This window comes from Coffea arabica, chromosome 2c (assembly GCF_036785885.1).
Source record: "Coffea arabica cultivar ET-39 chromosome 2c, Coffea Arabica ET-39 HiFi, whole genome shotgun sequence".
NCBI classification, from domain to species: Eukaryota; Viridiplantae; Streptophyta; class Magnoliopsida; order Gentianales; family Rubiaceae; genus Coffea; species Coffea arabica.
Window position 1 is genome coordinate 16,568,722 of NC_092312.1, and position 18,482 is coordinate 16,587,203.

Sequence of the window (18,482 nt, forward strand, 5' to 3'; positions counted from 1 at the left end):
ATATGATTCCATCGAGCACCATAGAAACCGGGTTGGACCCCTTAATCATCAGTTATATTACCCAACCAAGGCCGCCTTGCGGCCTTCGAGTTTGTTAAAAAAAAGGGCAGAAAATTACCAAAAAAAAAAGGGCGAAAAGTACTAGTGGGGAAAAAAAAAAAAAAAGGAGGAGGTGGAGCGAAAAAAAGGCATTCGAGACCGAACATTAGAATTTAGAAAGGTAGGAAAATATTAAAAAAAAAAAAGGAAAAGAGCGAGAGAGACAGAGAGGGGCGCGAGACGTTGCAGAAACAACAAAGGTTGCAGGAACAACAGCGACGTTACGACGCCGCATAGATCTTCACGACCCAGTACCACCTCCGGTCGTCCCTTCAACTACAGCCGCTGTAAACCCTAATTTCACATCTTTTTTCTGCAATTATCCGACAGCATTATTTTTTTTAAAATGCTTTTTACGTGGATATTTATTTACTCGTGTTACTTTTGTCAATTCTCTCACCTTTGACCCTTGCAGTCCGCATTTTTCCTCTCATATGTGATCTAGTTTCTCTGATGCAATTTCGCGGACAGCTCGAATTTTCTCTTCAATTGTGTGTAGTTTTGCTATTTATTCAACTAAGAGTGATTTCACCAAAATCTTTGAACATAATTCAGATGGCGATCATGGCGCAGAAGAATTCAATTTTGCAATGCGGGAATGAGCTAATTTACACGTTGATTTGTTAGTGCCTTCTGGTCTTAAATTTGCGGAAATGGAATCGTTGATCGAGCTGTGTGACTTAATTGCTGAAAAACCCGAGCAATTCGCTGACAAGTTGGTCTGGATATGCGGCCGGTGTCCTTCGGCGGAGTCTCTCCTTACCGGATCTCCTAGGGTTTCGAGATCTCAGCTCAATGCCGTCCTGGCAGTGGCTCGTTTCCTCTCCAAATGCCCAAATTACGACGATCAACGGCCTAAATCCCTCCTCCTTGCCTTCTATCGCGCAATTCCATCCTCTTTCACCCCTTCTTTCTGGCCCCAATCATTTGGCAATGACGCGATTGCCTCCTTCTTTAACGACTACTTTGCTTATATGTGTAGAGCTGCGGAGTCAGCCTCTGATTTTGCAACTGACATTGCTGGCTTCACTGGAGAAATTGTGATCTCTGCCACAGGCAATGTCTCTGGGGATTTGGGGATTTCCAGGGTTTTCTTGAACGCCTTGGCCTTGAATTTCCCGCCCATTCTTTCGTCTGATGCTAACAGGTTAGTTTCGTGTCTTCTTGAACGGCTTGAAATCATGGTTCCCAATTCACCGAGGGAGCTTATTTCTTCCGAGGCTGCTTCAAGTCAGAGTTCACCCTTGAGTTTGAACCATTTTCCATATCACTCTAATGAGAGGGCAAGTCCAGGGAATGAGGTGAGTAATGCCTCCGGATCATCTGGCAGCGTTGCTGATGATGCGTCGTCATCAAAGGGAATTGTGACCAATGGGGGCAGCGCTGGCTGGAAGAGCAATGTGGATATCTTGAACGTAAGCACAGGGCTAAATGATGGCGGTGGAGGCAAGGGAATTCTTATATCTTTTGAGCAAGAGTCCTTGGAGAACCTTGAAAAACAGGAAATTGCTTTTAAATTGATAAGGCATATATTGGATAAGGCCACGGTTGATTCCAAGCTTTTGGAACAAGTGAGACTTGTCACAAAGGAACAACTCCAATCAATGTTAGCATTTTTAAAGGTAGGATTTCTGAATTATTCATCTTTTAGTTTTTGTAACTCGTTACTAGGCCACAAATTGATTTTTAGAAGGAAAAGGGCAGTACTAGTGAAAGAAAGTTGAGCCGGTTATCTTGTCTCTTCTCTGGGCAGATAAGAAAGCGTGACTGGTCTGAACAAGGGCATTTATTGAAAGCAAGAGTCAGTACCAAGCTATCTGTTTACCAAGCAGTGGCTAAGTTACAGATTAAGATTCTTGCATCTGTTGACCTTGACGGAAAGTCATCAAAGAGGTTCTTGCATGGAACTCTTGCATTGTTGATAGAGGCTGCTGAGGCATGTTTATTTTCAGTGTGGCGGAAGTTGAGGATTTGCGAGGAGCTATTTGGCTCTTTACTCGGTGGAATTTCCCAAGCTGCTGTTGCACGTGGTGGCCAGCTGTTGCGAGTTTTGCTTATTCGTTTCAAGCCCCTAGTGCTGACTACTTGTATTCAGGTTTACCATTTATTTGAGTTGTGATGGTCTAAGTTCTAGTGCCTTGAATGCGTCACTTACTGAAATGTTGGTGCACTTTCATTTTTTCAAACAGGCTGACACTTGGGGCAGCAGCCAGGGTGCAATGTTTCAGAGTGTCTTGAAAGCAACTTGTGAAATAATTGAATATGGATGGATCAAGGAACGGCCGCCTGTGGATACTTTTATAACGGGATTAGCTACTAGCTTTCGTGAACGTAAAGATTATGAAGAAGAGGTAGGTTGATATGCAACTCATTGACATTTTGAATTGCAAACTGTTTAAGTTGCTATCATGTACATATTGGACATGAATTTGCATTCTTGAAGTTGCAAAAGCATATGCATGTTTGTCCACTAGTCAACTATCCGTTTAGTGTGTGTCTTTACATTTTTCTCTTCATGCATGAGCTATGAGATGGGAGCCTAAATTCTTCATTTTCTGATACGTGGGCTTAGTTTGGGAGTTTGGAGAGAAACGGAAAGAAGCGAACAGAAACGTAAACATAAAGTTATGAAAGAGAAGAAGGGAAGAGAAAATGATTTTGGATTGATAATACGTTAAATTTTTGTTCGTGAGCATTTGATGATTAAAGTTGGTTTTCAGAAAAATTTTACAAGGGAATTGTCAACTTTCTTTCATTTTCTCTCCATCTTTTGAGAGAAAACCTTTTGCCCATTTTATTCTTCCATTTTATCCCTGTTCTCTTTGTCTCTTTTCATTTAAAGGTTCTCAACAAAAGAAAAGCTTTCTCTTTCCCATTTCTTCCCTTCTAGGCTCTTGCCACAGCAAGGATGTTTTTTCTTCTATGCTGTCCTCATCATTGTTCCCCACCATTATTGCCTAGGTTCTTGATAACTTTTTAATTCAACTCAATAGAATTCTTCTCTGGTGCACTCAGCAGCAACTTTTGGTAAACATCGTCTTGCTCGTTTTCCTCTAAAAATCGAATGATGCGGAAGACCATTTTCTCATTTACCTTTTGATATTCCGTACTTGCCTTTTGGGATCAGTTTTATCTTTAAAGTTGAAGTCGTGGAGATACAGAGAGTTATTGGTACAAATGCTGTTGTAGAGAACCCATTTGTTAATCATGACAGATCTGCAGATGAGGTTGGTGCATGCATAGTATCAAGAGATATTTTTGTGAAACTAGCCCTTCTGGGCTCTTAATCCATGGCAGCTCTGTGTGCTGGTTGCCCTTTAGGTGAGCACATAGGACAGTTTCATTTATAGCGTTTTTTGTTTGACCTTTTACTGGTGCATGCTGTTAAAGCATTGGCAGCTATAAGAAGTGTAACATGTGCTTGTCAGGATGATAAAAACAGTAGGAAGGGAGCTGGGTAATCTTGGCAATTCAAGGTCATGTTTTCATATTTGAAAGTGTACTCAAACTACAATTGTTGTATTCTGCTGGTAGTACTATAATCAGGAGACTGTATAGGCATTAGTCATTCTTCCTCGCCTGATTTTCACATTGGCCTTGAAAAGTGGTTTATGGTTATAAAGGCCCAATTCATTTGCTCCTTTACCAGAGTGATATGTTTTTGATAGATTATGTGGTTTGTCCTTTAATTGTTGTAGCTTCAGCAATCGCATGATGCAAAAGATAAGCAGGCAGCTTCTGCTGGGCAACTTAACATGATTCGCTTGCTTGCGGATTTAAATGTTTCTGTTAACAAGCCTGAAGTGGTTGACTTGATATTACCACTATTTATTGAAAGTTTAGAAGAGGGAGATGCCTCGGCCCCAGGCCTACTGAGACTCCAGGTATAGGGTTTATTAGCGATCATGTCGGGTCTTTTAGATACTACATGACTAGCATTACTAGTTTGCTAGCTACTGCTAATATTGAACCTACAGCATCATCTCTCAACCTGTTTTTGTTGAGTTACTGCAGCTTCTTGATGCTGTTTCTCGCCTGGCGAGTTTAGGTTTTGAGAAATCTTATCGTGAAGCTGTTGTTCTATTGATCCGAAGCTACTTAAGTAAACTCTCTGCTGTTGGCTCTGCTGAAAGTAAAACTGTGGCACCAGAAGCCACGACAGAACGTGTTGAGGTACGCTGTTCCCTTTGGATGTGAGAACTTGTCCATGTATCTTTTTTGCTATGATATTTTGTCATCTTAAATGCTATGCTCACTGGTTCAATCACATTCTAGACTCTTCCTGCAGGATTTCTTGTGATTGCTGGTGGCCTAACTGATACCAAATTGAGGTCAGATTTTCGTCATCGTCTGCTATCTTTGTGTTCAGATGTAGGCTTAGCTGCTGAATCCAAAAGTGGAAGGTGAGACATTCTGATATTAGATCCAAAATAGTATTGTTTGATAAAATGTGTTTGGATATTGTATGATCACTAATGCTTCACATTTGCAGGAGTGGAGCAGATTTTCTCGGTCCTCTACTCCCTGCTGTGGCTGAAATATGCTCGGATTTTGATCCTACTATAGATGTGGAACCTTCACTCTTAAAATTATTTCGCAATTTGTGGTTCTATATAGCTCTTTTTGGGCTAGCTCCTCCAATACAAAAAGGTCAGGTGACGACAAAGTCAGTGTCCACTTCTCTAAATAGTGTAGGTAGCATGGGTGTAATTGCAGTCCAGGCTGTTGGTGGACCGTACATGTGGAATGCTCAGTGGGCTTCTGCAGTTCAGCGCATCTCTCAAGGGACTCCACCCCTAGTAAGTTCATATTTTCTTTATACACACACGCACACACACATCTTACCTCATTTGATTTCCATCACATCCTGTATTATTTCACAAACATAGCTAGAACTCTTTGGATTTTGGCTGAGCACAGCTCAGTTATTAGTTCAATATATCTGCCTGTTGCTTATTGTTGTTTTGTCAAAATTTTTGGATGTATGAACATTTGAGGATGTTTGTTGTGTTAAATGCGTGCAATTTCTTGTCAGTGTAAAGGTGTCTTCTATTTGTGCCATTATGTAACCTTTAAGCCAGGGCTGTTTACTGGGAATTTCTTTTTTTACTGGGTTGGCATGATGTCGGTTCAGACTACCTAGTGAACACGTTTACATCCATTTTGCTTAAGCTTTAAGCATGATGGTCTTGATATCATATTAGATGGTTCTTCATTTGTGTTTATTGTTTATAAGACCCGTGCAGCTATAATTCAATTCATCAAGTGTAGGGCAATGCTCTCCTACAAATTATTCTTGAAGTATATTCTAGGGGCTATTTTGGTATTCAGAATATAGGGTTTTAGGCTTGATCTGATCATTAAAATGAGGCTCTTTGCATTCAAAAGAAACAGCTGGATTGGAGAAAGGAGGTGATAGAAGAACAGAGCATGAGTGGATAATGCAATTAAACAAATGGAGGGTGCCTTATGTCATTATTCACCACTGTTCTTGAGTTAAGATACGTCTTCTGAAAGTCATAGTTTTTCTAAGATTTAATAGAATATAGTTAATAGACCACTAATTGTCTCTTGTAGAAACATCTAGGATGTCAACTACATGTTATGTTACTCTTGAACTTGACAATGGAACTGATTTACTCTGGTTTATTTTCAACAATAAAATATTTCAACACAAAATCATGCTTAAAGTTAGTTTCAAATTTTAGCTTATAAATAAAAAGTTACTGCATTAAGAGGTGATTCTTAAGATCTTTCAGTATATTATTTTGAGTAGCTCTTGAAAGACCCTTCTTTTACACTTTTTGGGTTGATCTTTCATCTTTCGTCATTTTCAATGTTTTATGTTTGAAAAAGGGTCAACGATTTTTTTTCCTATCCAGGTTGTTAGCTCTGTAAAATGGCTTGAAGATGAGTTGGAACTTAATGCTCTTCATAACCCGGGTAGCCGGCGAGGTAGTGGCAATGAAAAAGCTGCTGTAAGCCAAAGATCTGCTCTTTCAGCTGCTTTAGGCGGGCGCGTGGAGGTTTCGGGAATGGGCACAATCTCAGGTTTGATGAAATTCAGTGGTACTATTAGCATCACTATCCCATGTTATTTGCCAATCAGTATTGAGAAAAGTTAATGGCATTATATCCTCTTTTGTATGCTCTTCTGATTCTTTCTGCTCTGAGTTCTACAGGTGTCAAGGCAACTTATCTTTTAGCTGTAGCGTTTCTAGAGATAATCAGATTCAGTAGTAATGGTGGCATGCTCAATGGTAGCCCTAATTCAACGGCTTCTCGAAGTGCCTTCAGCTGTGTCTTTGAGTATTTGAAAAGTCCAAATCTCATGCCAGCTGTCTCTCAGTGCTTGACAGCAATTGTTCACCGGGCCTTTGAAACAGCAATACTTTGGCTGGTATGCTCTCTTTCATCACCTATATGGGTCTTGTCCACCATTTATTTCTTTGTATATATTAGTTTGTTCAATTTTTTAATATTCAAACTAATATATTTATAAATGAAGCTATATATGAGTTTGCATTCATTTAGTGTGGTAGTAATTCTCGTATCTTAATTTTTTTGATAGTTTATAAGTTTGGTAAGTTGTATTAACTTTTTCTGGTGAAATATGGTTTGCTCAAACGAGTCTATGTTCAAGGTTGAGAGATTGGTAGTTCTGGACCATTATGGGAAGATAAGAGCAAGGGAAGAGGAAGCAAGTTTTAGCAAGGGGCTTGTGTATTTTGTTATTTCCTGTTTTGTTGAGTATTCAAAGGGGTCGACAATCCTCTCGGAATTTTTTTTCCCATTTTTTCTATGCCATTGTGTACTTATGCAGCTATATCTATCTTAGTATGAAGGTTTTACCTTTTCAGCACTTCTGTCTAAGTTTTTACTGGAATTTTAAAAATAAAACTTGGGAACTTGGTCTCTGCCACCTGCACCTATCCCTGCCCACCCCAACGGATATATCCTAAAAAGAAAGAAAGTTGGAAGAAACTTTTCTGCATTTACATGACAGACTGAACGTCAGAAATATCTGTTCCTTGCTTCTGGATGCAGGATGAACGGGCTTCTGAGACTGGTCATGATGCTGAGAGTAGAGAATCTGCCCTTTCCATCCATGCATGTTTTCTTATAAAAAATTTGTCTCAGAGGGACGAGCATATTCGTGATATTTCAGTAACTTTATTGAATCAACTCAGAGATAAGTTTCCGCAGGTTAAAGTTTTTGGTGATATAGATTGAATAAAATGTTCAGCATTGCATGATTTTTTCTTCAGATTCTGAGATTACTTGAACCTTTGGTACTTGTTACAGATTTTGTGGAATTCTTCTTGTTTGGATTCCCTACTTTTTTCTATCCACAATGATCCGCCATCAGCTGCCGTTCACGACCCTGCTTGGGTTGCTACTGTCCGTTCTTTATACCAGAAAATTGTTCGCGAGTGGATAGTTATTTCACTCTCATATGCGCCATGCACGAGTCAGGGCCTTCTTCAGGTTTCTTTTATTATGAACTTTGATCTTATCATTTATCACTTCACATGTTTGCCTTTCAATTGTTAAAATAGTTCAGCACTATAGTTTCTCTGGGTAGTGGCATGCATCATTGCAGTTATATTATGTCCCTATATTGAACTCGGCTATCTTCTTAATGTCAGGAATATGGTTTTCTTTTTTATCACAATTGTGTAGTTGATATAACTGATTTTAGCTGGTTTCCCCCTGACAAAAGAAACAAGTGCATCCTTAGAAGCACCAATACTTTTGTTCCTTTCAGCTTAGTGGAATAAAATATTAAGAATGTGATTTATCACCTCCATACTCAATGTTAACAACTTTGTCAAACTTATGGGTCGCTTCTGATTATACAGCACCATTATCGCTTTGGGAAAAAAAGTTGCATATCTGTCCTTTAACTTATTAACAAATTGTTTTCCCCATCTTAGTTCTATTGCTGCTTACGCTGATGCACATGGTTGTGTAGTCCTTGAAGTTGTTTGTCAAAAGTAGTCATATGGTATTGCATCAGAACACAGGCTACTTCTCTAGTTAATTTCTTGTGACCTTTGGTATAATATTTCTCTAGCCACTTCATTAATAGATGTTGTTTTCATGTCAATTGGGAACTGCAGGAGAAGATCTGCAAAGCAAACAATTGGCAGAGAACACAGCCCACTGCTGATGTGGTTTCTCTATTATCTGAAATTCGGATTGGTACTGGCAAAAATGACTGTTGGAGTGGAACGAAAACTGCAAACATTCCTGCAGTCATGGCTGCTGCTGCTGCAGCTTCTGGAGGCAACTTAAAATTGACAGAGGCATTCAATTTGGAGGTTCTTAGCACTGGTATAGTTAGTGCAACGGTTAAATGTAACCATGCTGGTGAAATTGCTGGAATGAGAAGGTTATATGAGAGCATTGGTGGCCTCGACCCTAAGCCCGTTACAACTGACCTTCCAGCTTCTGATTCTGAAATGCTGTCCCAAAATTTACATCCCAAAAATGAATCCTTCAATGAAGTATTACTTACCAAATTTGTGCGTCTGCTTCAACAATTTGTCAATACAGCTGAGAAAGGTGGCGAAGTGGACAAATCATCCTTTCGGGACACTTGTTCTCAAGCGACTGCATTGCTTCTTTCAAATCTGGTCAGTGCATGCATCTTCCCTCTTTACATTTTTTCTTATATTACTGGGCAAAATAATGTTCATATTTCCTTTTGGTTATGTTATATGACAGAATTCTATTTCTTCAGGAATCTGACATGAAATCGAATATAGAGAGCTTTTCACAACTTCTGCGCCTTCTTTGCTGGTGCCCTGCTTACATTTCCACGCCTGATGCCATGGAAACTGGTGTGTTTGTCTGGACATGGTTAGTTTCTGCAGCGCCTCAGTTGGGTTCCCTTGTCCTTGCTGAACTTGTTGATGCATGGTTGTGGACCATTGATACCAAACGAGGCCTTTTCGCTTCTGAGATGAGGTGTGCTGGACCGGCTGCAAAGCTAAGGCCTCACCTTTCTCCAGGGGAGCCAGAACTGCAGCCTGAAAAGGACCCTGTTGAACAAATTATGGCTCACAGAATATGGCTTGGTTACTTTATTGATCGTTTTGAGGTATGTTGCACCTTTGAACCTGCACATCTGTGTGCTGATAGCACCGGTATACTTGGTATCAAATCTTGTGTTTTATCTTATCTTTATAGATGGTTAAGAGTATGGTTGTCATGTGTATGCTGCTGCACATTTTTATCACTACTAACATATGGATAGCTTCTCCTTTATAGCGGCATTCAACTTTACACCTGTTCCCTAAATACCTCACGTTATTTTAATTGCTGTTTTGTCCTGTGGTTTCCATGAATCTCAGGAATGTTTAGGATAGACTGAAGCTAGGGCAGTTTATATTGGCCCGGAAAACCACCCCTACCTGAACCACAAAACTAGGATATACCCAAACTGGTTTTAGCATGTGGTTTAGGTCATGTGTTGGGTCACTATTTTTGGCAGTCGGTTCACAGTTCAAAGATTTTAAAACCTGTGGGTACCTGACCCAGTTCACATGTAAGAGTAAATTTGTAATTTTATACATTAAAACTGAAATTAGGAAAGGATCTAACCATCTTTCATCAAATTTTCATATTTGAGATGCTGTACTTTATTATTTCAACAATCTATGGTTGTTAACTTCTTCTTCTTCTTCTTTTATTTTTTTATACACCCACCCACCTCTCCCGGCACTGTTCCCACTCCCAACCGTCAGGCATAGGATTTGAACTTTGAACCTGACAGCGGGGAAAGACTCTAAGAGCCCTTCCCTGCCACTGGGCATATGGTTGTTAACTTGTTAAACTTGTCAAAAAATGTGTTTTTAATTTTTAGTTGTCGTGAATAAATGTTATTTTAAAAACTTGTTCACTATATGTATGTCATTATTGATGGTTATGTGATGCTTTTTAAAGAATGATGAAGTAATAATAAAGTCTTTGGTGGTCCAGTACAACTTAGTTTCTTCCTAGTGTCACAATTGGTACCACAATCTAACTCAAATTTAAAGCTCTATGAAATTAAGGAGTAATGTTTGCCCCTGATTATCATATTGTTCATTGTTTTAATTTCTCTCTTCTTTGGGACAACTTTAATTTTATTAACTTGTTTGGTAAAGGTATAGTGATATGTTTTATATCTGTAGGTAGTTCGGCATGATAGCGTGGAGCAGCTTTTGTTACTTGGTCGAATGTTACAAGGATCTACAAAACTTCCTTGGAACTGCTCACGTCATCCTGCTGCTACTGGAACCTTTTTCACACTTATGCTTCTTGGGCTGAAGTTCTGTTCATGCCACTTACAGCGCAACCTTCACAATTTTAGAACAGGGCTTCAGCTGCTGGAAGACAGGATTTATCGGTAAACTCTTTTGGTTTAACTTCCTCTTGCTCCATGTCAGCATATCTTTAACATGTAATTTGTCCTCTCAGTTTTTTTTTTTTTAAAAAATTGTTGATGAAATTGATTTTATGATTCAAACTTACTTTTGTGTGTGTGTGTGTCTGTGATTGAGTACTATCTTCATTCAATTGATGGTTCATCTTCAAGATGGAGCAGTATGGTGAGATAGGATATAAGTTAAATGTTGAAATATCTTGATAATGACAGGTTTACAGTTAGTAAATATAGAAATCCGAGTTAGTTGGAAGTTGTGGCTAGTTTTTGTCAAATGGAGTGTTTTTTTTTTGGGGTATTGTTATTCTATAGACTGCATAGTGCTCTGACCAAGCCTCAAATGATGTATGCTATAGTATGTTAAATGAAACTTGTAGAAAGATGGACAATACATTCTGCCTCTTATTTATATTTTGCTTTCATGTTTCTTTTATTTGGCATCTTTTCCTGTTGTTTTCCATTTTGTATGGGGTTAGATTAAGTGCAGCTGTTTGCATTTTTTCATTGCCATTATATTGGGAATTCTTTTCTTCATGATTTGTTAAAAAAAAATTCACAACTTTGTTTTACTGTGATTTGTGAATACGCAGGACTTCATTGGGTTGGTTTGCTCATGAACCTGAATGGTTTGATGGGAATAACAACACCTTTTCCCAAAGTGAGGCTCAATCTCTTTCCATGTTTGTTCACCAGCTTTTGAGTGAGCGGATGGATTCTACCCAGTCTGATCCTAAAGGACGGGTGCCTGAAAATGGGAACTCGGTAAATGGCGTGGTATGGTAACTCTGATCATGAATGTATTTTCGGCTCCTGCATTGAGTAGCATTAAGAAGCCAGATATGCTAATTTCCTGAAACCTTATATTTTTATGTAGCTGTTGATCCTGGAGTTGCTTAAATCAATTTGTGTTTTTATGTAGAAGGAACAGTATCATCCAGTCTGGGGCCAAATGGAGAACTATGCTGTTGGAAGGGAAAAACGAAAGCAGTTGCTTCTGATGCTATGTCATCATGAGGCTGATAGGCTTGAAGTTTGGGCACAGCCTGTTGGCTCAAAGTAATTGTTATTCAGTTGCTGCTTTTCTTGTTGACTTTCTTCCATTTGGTTGATACTCACTCATTTGTCTGTGTGCACTACATTCAGGGAAAGTGCATCTCGTCCAAAAGTTAGCTCTGAAAAATGGGTTGAATATGCGAGGACTGCCTTTTCTGTTGATCCTCGAATCGCTTTATCCTTGGCTGCAAGATTTCCAGCTAATGGTGTTCTGAAGTCTGAAGTGGCACTGCTTGTTCAAGTATGCACATTCATCTCAATCTGATAGGAAATTTTTTGCATTTGTTGCATGTTCTGGTGGGAGCCTTATATTTGTGGATAGATAGTATATTGCATACTGATAATTTGCTGGAATCAGTGTCTTTCTATACCCTGAGGTTCTAAGTTTTGTAACCAATAGTTGCACTGATGTCCTATTTGTGTCTTTGAATTTCATAATGCAAAATCTGTTATTTTTTCCTGGAACAGCCTGTGTGATAATCCTTCATCGTGGTAATGCATGACTAAGATGCAAGTCATTGCTTCCTTTAGTCATTTCAGGGAGCTCTTTTATGGTAGATTTTCAAGTTTAAGATATGTTACAGATCTTTGGTTTGGATTCATTGAAGTTCTTTGCTCTTTTTTATGCTTCCAAGAAGTTATTTGACTTGTGCCCTGGTGTTCAATTATGATTTTTACTCCTTGTGACATGCAACTGTAAAGCATTCGGACTGGAAAAATTATTCAGATTATGAGCTTTCATAAGTGTTGTCTCTTTGAGGTTTAGAACTGTTGGTGAGGAAAATACACACAATATTTTGGCTGGATTTCTAATGACTTCTAACGTCAATTTGTTACTGAACTAGTGTCCCCCAGCACTTTGGTGTACATACCAATTTGTTGTTTCAGTTTTCTTCTTTGAGAATTTGCATAAGTTTATAACTGTTTTGATAGTGAATGTCAGTAGTCCTCTAATACTCAAGAAAAACTATTACACCATTTTGATTTACCAAGAATTTTTTCTCTTTCCAATTGGGTGTTTTGATAAGTTTGTACTATCTTTTTTTCTGACTATACGTATTTTGGTTTGAAGAATATTTTGGAAACCCTTTGTTACTGATACTTACATATGCAGCCACCCCTCGTCCTTGTTCTTGTTTGTGCAGGTACGATTCATTATCCTTAGAAGCTCCTTCCTCAACCCATCCCTATGGTCACTTTTCATGCCCAAAGAATGTGACTCAAATTACAAAAGATTTGCAAGAATCAAACATCAATTTGCTTACTTTTAAGTAATGCTAAAAGTGATTGAAATCATCTAGGTCAGCAAGTTTGTAAGGCTTGTGACTTGTGTGTAGAATTTCAGAAATTTAATCCAGATAAAGAACTTGCACACTGGTGTACATTTGATGGATGTAACCTAACTCTTATTACTTAACAGGGGAAGGGTGAAACTGCAATTGTTGGTTGGCACTCTACTTCTGCATGAGATGTCTATAAAACTTTGCTTTTTAACCTCCTCTTTTTGCTTTTTAAGTGCTTATTTGCAGTTATCTCAGACTAGTATTTCATCTATGCTTTTCCTGTTGCAGACATATATATTGGAGATCCGCAGCATACCTCAGGCATTGCCTTTTTTTGTTACCCCAAAAGCTGTAGATGAAAACTCTGCCCTTCTGCAACAGCTGCCTCACTGGGCAGCTTGTTCAATAACACAAGCTTTGGAATTCCTAACTCCAGCTTATAAGGGACATCCACGTGTTATGGCTTATGTTCTTAGGGTGTTGGAATCTTATCCTCCTGAGCGAGTAACATTCTTCATGCCTCAGTTGGTGCAGTCTTTAAGATATGATGAAGAGGTAGGTCTTTCTTGCATTACATGTTATAGTTTTTGTTGCTTAATTGTTAAAAAAAAAAATTTATCATCGGGGCCAGAACTGGAGAATAAATGTAATAAATGGTCTTGAAAGAGAGGTTTGAATTGCTGCCATGTTGAACCTTTTGGGTCTAGGATTTTGTATTACTCATGACTTCAGTACATTTATAGCAAAGGCAGAATATAACTAACCGTAGGAAGAGTTTTACACTTGCAGATTACTGGTGGAAGAACTTTAAAGTTTTGTAAAGAGTGCATGATTTAAAATGTACCTCAAATCTTGCACCAATCTAACCGTTTATTAAGCTGTCATGTCGTGTCTATTTCTTAGAATGCAGCCACATAAAATCTCTTCTGGTTGTTTTGGTAACAATATCTTATCTTGCAGAGGCTTGTAGAAGGATACTTGCTTAGAGCTGCTCAAAGAAGTGATATATTTGCGCATATACTGATATGGCATTTACAGGTGCGGGAGATATCACTTTTTTCATTGTGATTAATATTCAGTTATGAAAAGTGTGCTTGCATAATATGGAAAAGTTCTGGATCTACGTCGTTGTGATTGTGTTAAAAATTTTGCAGGGGGAGACTAGTGTGCCAGAATCTGGAAAAGATGCTGTTTCCACAAAAGTATGACTGTACCTTCTTTATTCTTCAGCAAAATTGGGAATTTCTATATTCTCCTTGAAGCTAAATGTTGCTTTTTTTGGCAGTGTTTCTTGTCATCTTCTTTTGACTTGTTTTAGGGATGCATGTCTCAACTTGCTTGTATGTTATTTTAATTACAGTGTCATCCTTAGTTCAAATTAGTGATGTAGCCTATGTTAAATGACTCCTGTGGAAAAGGATGGTGTTTGTACTCTCTGGCTGTTGACTATGCATCTCTTACTAACTTTCATTTACTTAATCTTGGAGTATAATGTTGCTTCTGTACCACAGGAATATATGCATGTATCTTTGTCCATGTCTTCTCTTTGTACATTGAGATCCCTTTGTCATGTCTTGGTAGTCTTTCAAAATCCCTTTTGTGTTATGTTCGTGCTTTCAATGTGAGTCTTTTGCTGTGTTTTCAGAATAATTCATTTCAAGCACTGTTGCCTGTTGTGAGGGAAAGAATTATTGAGGGTTTCACACCTAAGGCCCTGGACTTATTTAAAAGAGAGTTTGATTTCTTTGACAAAGTCACATCTATCTCTGGGGTCCTATTTCCTGTTCCAAAGGAGGAACGACAAGCTGGTATTCGGAGGTACTTTCTGTTTGCAGGCACTGTTTTAAATTTTGGGAATTTATTTTTGGTTAAATAGATAGGTAGACTATATTCTATTTTCGAAGTGGAATTTTGAATTTCTATGTTAAACAGGGAGCTGGAGAAAATTCAAATGGAAGGGGATGACCTCTATCTTCCTACTGCCACAAATAAACTTTTGAGGGGTATTCAAGTTGATAGTGGAATTCCATTGCAGTCAGCAGCAAAAGTTCCCATTAAGATCACATTTAATGTTGTGGACCGGGATGGGGATCCCAAAGATATAAAGCCTCAATCTTGCATATTCAAGGTAAAACAGTTGTGGCACATTATCATCTTACTTCTTTTAATTTCTTGATTGAGGCAGAAGCTATGATCTCAGAAGTACAAAATTTCCCTGAGATGAGTGTATATGTCTTTTCCATTGGGTGTTTCCTGCATTCTTGTGTTTGGTCTTTTCATGCATTGTAGTTGGAACTTGCAAAGTTAAAAAGGTAGTTCCAAAGTTAATACCTGATAATCTAATCACAAAAGAATGCTAAAAACTAAAAAATTGAGGTAGAATCTTATACAGCTCATGATTTGGGTGTGTCTTTATTTTTTATTCTGTTTGTTTATTTTTTTGAATTTCACAAGTCATCCTGTGTATGGTGTAAATATACATTAACGGTTTGTTAGCTGTTTAATCTTTATGAACTTGGTCTATGGTTATGTATAGCTTAAACAAGTTTGCTTCCATATAGGTTGGAGATGACTGCCGGCAAGATGTTCTTGCTTTGCAAGTTATATCACTTCTAAAAGACATATTTGACAGCGTCGGAATCAATTTATATTTGTTGCCCTATGGAGTTCTTCCTACTGGCCCTGAGAGAGGAATAATAGAGGTAAATACTTGTCAAGTGGCTTTTTCTGTTTTTGCATGTGAATGTGCACTCTTTGTTCATGTATGATGGATGGAGGTTTGTACAGTGAATCATTGTCAATGAAAATATGATTATTCTTATCTATATTTTTCATTTTAAAAAAAAAATTTCTTTTGAAGTGTTGAACAACATAGTATGAACTTTATCTGTACCTCCTTAAAAGCAAAATATATCTTAATGGAGTTGTACAAAATAACCCAGTGGAGTATTTCTTTCAACATGCAAAAGTGCTGATAGCTCTTTCATTTTGGCTACCTCTATTTGTATGAAGATAGAGAAGATCCCATCTCTTTACTTTCCCGGCATAATGCTACTTACCTCAGGAACTCATAGTGTGTAACTGCAACCCTTCAGTGCTAAAGTCTAGGTTCTTAGTAAAACCTGTGACTCTTATATACCATACTTCATATGAATTATCCAGGTGGAGAACATAACGTGAAACAATATTTCTTGTCAATCTTGGTCAAGATGCATTACTTCTTGTCAGGCTTTATTAAACTTCCTTGGACTCTATGTTGTTATTTGTTAAGCCAGTCCTTATTAAAGTGTTCTGTATGTTATCATGTCATTATCGTTGGATTTTTGCAGGTTTGTCGAAATACACGAAGCAGAAGTCAAATGGGTGAGACAACTGACGGTGGTTTATATGAGATCTTTCAGCAGGATTATGGACCTGTTGGTTCTCCCAGTTTTGAAGCTGCTCGTGAGAACTTCATCATCAGCAGTGCTGGTTATGCAGTAGCAAGCTTGTTGCTTCAACCCAAGGATAGACATAACGGCAATCTACTCTTTGACAAGTAAGCAGCTTTATGACCCGTGGCCGGTGTTACTGTCCAATTATGGTCTTGTTCTGCAAGTCCTTACCATTCCTGTGCTTCCAACACTTGCTTGTTATAAGATTGTTTAATTTCCCTTTTTCTTTCTCAGTCTGACCTGTAATTGCATCGTCATTGTCAACGTACTTGTATTATTTCCTGCATCAGCTTGTTCAAAAGTTAATTCACTGTGCTTCCTTTAGCTTCCCTGCTGTTTTCTCCCTTTATGCTCCACCTCCTGTCCTCTTCTTGACCACTGGTCAAAGAGTGAAATAATTATCTCACGCTTCAAGCAAATCAAGAAGTCGTGACTAGTAGCGTTACATAACTTGAAAGTTCTACTGGCATTTGTTCTCAGCCAAACTTTCATTTTTGCAGCGTGGGGAGACTTGTTCACATCGATTTTGGTTTTATTTTGGAAACTTCCCCTGGTGGAAATATGCGATTTGAAAGTGCCCATTTTAAATTGAGTCATGAAATGACTCAATTAATTGACCCATCTGGTGCAATGAAAAGTGACACTTGGCATCTTTTTGTGAGGTAAGAAAGGGTGTCAAATTTTTCAGTTGCCATTTTTAAGAGATGGTTCTTACGCCACAATTTGGTTATTATGTTTTGCAGTTTGTGTGTGAAGGGTTATCTTGCTGCTCGGCGTTACATGGATGGGATTGTGAACACAGTCTTGTTAATGTTAGATAGCGGATTGCCTTGCTTTAGCAGGGGTGACCCTATCGGAAATCTTAGAAAGAGATTTCACCCTGAGATGAGCGATCGTGAGGCTGCCACTTTCATGATCCGGACGTGTACAGATGCCTACAATAAATGGACAACTGCTGGTTACGATTTGATTCAATATTTGCAGCAGGGTATAGAGAAGTGAGGAATTATTGTGTGGATCTTCTCCGCTGTAATTTTCCTATCATTTTGTTGCTCAAATCGTACTGGCAAATTTTTTGGAGGGATTGCGAGAATGTGTGTTAATAATGCGCTGAGTCTTTGTAGAGGTGTGTATATTCCTATTGTCTGTGAAAATGAAGAAGAAGATCTTGCACATTTGTTGTGGAATAGCTAGCGATAATCCTAAGAAGCTCTATACAAAGTACTGGATTTTTTAAATTAAAAAAAAAAATTTTTTTTGGGGGCGTGGGTGGGTTCAGAAATGGTTAGTTATACGCGTGGAAAAAATTTAAAGTGTTTAATGGTATATCTTTTAGTCACATTTACCTGTATTCTATCAATTGTCTGTTTTTGGTCACAATTAAAACATTGGTGATTGTATTTGTCTCTGTATAAATTTTCGGCTCCCAAAAACTAAGGGTATGACGGACCCATATTTGTTTCAGTTGAAATTTTTAAGAATAAGTTTGATTGCGTGCCTAAATTTACTTGCAGAAGTGAACCGGACTGGAAAAAATATACTTGTATACAATTTTTATTTATAAATCATTAAATATTCAAAATGTGAAATCCAACTAATGATACATACTCCAGTCATTTGATTAATATTGCTATCAACTTGTAATACTGAAACAAATTTTTGCTATCATTTGATTATTGTAGAATTAGCAGAAAAATTTTTGTGTATTTGGGTTTAAAAAAATTAAAAACTTTCCTTTTTTTTTTCTTTTTCTTTCTTTTATTTTTTCCTTTCTCTTCTTTTCTTTTTTTTTATTGTACTTTTTCCTTTTCTTTCTTTTTCTTTTTTTCCCTTCTCTTCTATCTTCTCCTACATCCCCACACCAAACCCTTCTTCCTTCTCTCTTCAGCGCACCTACTCCTGGCTGTCACCATCACCAATCCTTCCTACTTTTTTTTCCCTCTTTCCCCCTCCTCCTCCCTCTTTTCCCTTCTCATTCTTCCCTCCTCTCCTCTCTCTCTCTGTCCATTTGTCACCCCTTCTCCCGACCTCTCTCATCCCGCCTTAGCTCCTCCTTTGTTTCCCCCTCCTTTTGGTAGCGCGACCAAATCTAGTCACGCGACAAAAGGCAGTGTGCCTCTTGCTGATGCCAGAGGTCTCGTGACTAGGAGGCATAGTTATTAAACCCGGTCCGGTCCAATC

General features: G+C 38.3%; 1 protein-coding gene across 1 annotated transcript; it reads left to right on the plus strand.

Moving 5' to 3' along the window:
• The first annotated feature begins 209 nt into the window (after positions 1 to 209).
• On the plus strand, positions 210 to 17,476 carry LOC113726338 (phosphatidylinositol 4-kinase alpha 1-like). Its single transcript, XM_072074678.1, has 27 exons — positions 210 to 386; positions 655 to 1,721; positions 1,853 to 2,194; positions 2,289 to 2,450; positions 3,798 to 3,983; positions 4,114 to 4,272; positions 4,375 to 4,502; positions 4,592 to 4,898; positions 5,982 to 6,150; positions 6,282 to 6,499; positions 7,147 to 7,305; positions 7,405 to 7,587; positions 8,223 to 8,738; positions 8,846 to 9,205; positions 10,281 to 10,495; positions 11,122 to 11,305; positions 11,451 to 11,587; positions 11,675 to 11,825; positions 13,156 to 13,422; positions 13,828 to 13,905; positions 14,022 to 14,069; positions 14,513 to 14,685; positions 14,800 to 14,995; positions 15,429 to 15,569; positions 16,197 to 16,405; positions 16,802 to 16,963; positions 17,045 to 17,476. The coding sequence occupies exons 2-27, from the start codon at positions 753 to 755 to the stop codon at positions 17,301 to 17,303; spliced, it is 6,078 nt and encodes a 2,025-aa protein (XP_071930779.1). The 5' UTR covers positions 210 to 386; positions 655 to 752; the 3' UTR covers positions 17,304 to 17,476.
• Positions 17,477 to 18,482: the final 1,006 nt, after the last annotated feature.

Bases quoted from the DNA above. Each gene is read 5' to 3' on its own strand.
- LOC113726338 (XM_072074678.1), top strand. From the start codon at position 753: ATGGAATCGTTGATCGAGCTGTGTGACTTAATTGCTGAAAAACCCGAG. The intron at 6,151-6,281 runs GTTTGATGAAAT...TGAGTTCTACAG, and splicing joins GGGAATGGGCACAATCTCAG to GTGTCAAGGCAACTTATCTT. The intron at 11,306-11,450 runs GTATGGTAACTC...GTTTTTATGTAG, and splicing joins GGAACTCGGTAAATGGCGTG to AAGGAACAGTATCATCCAGT.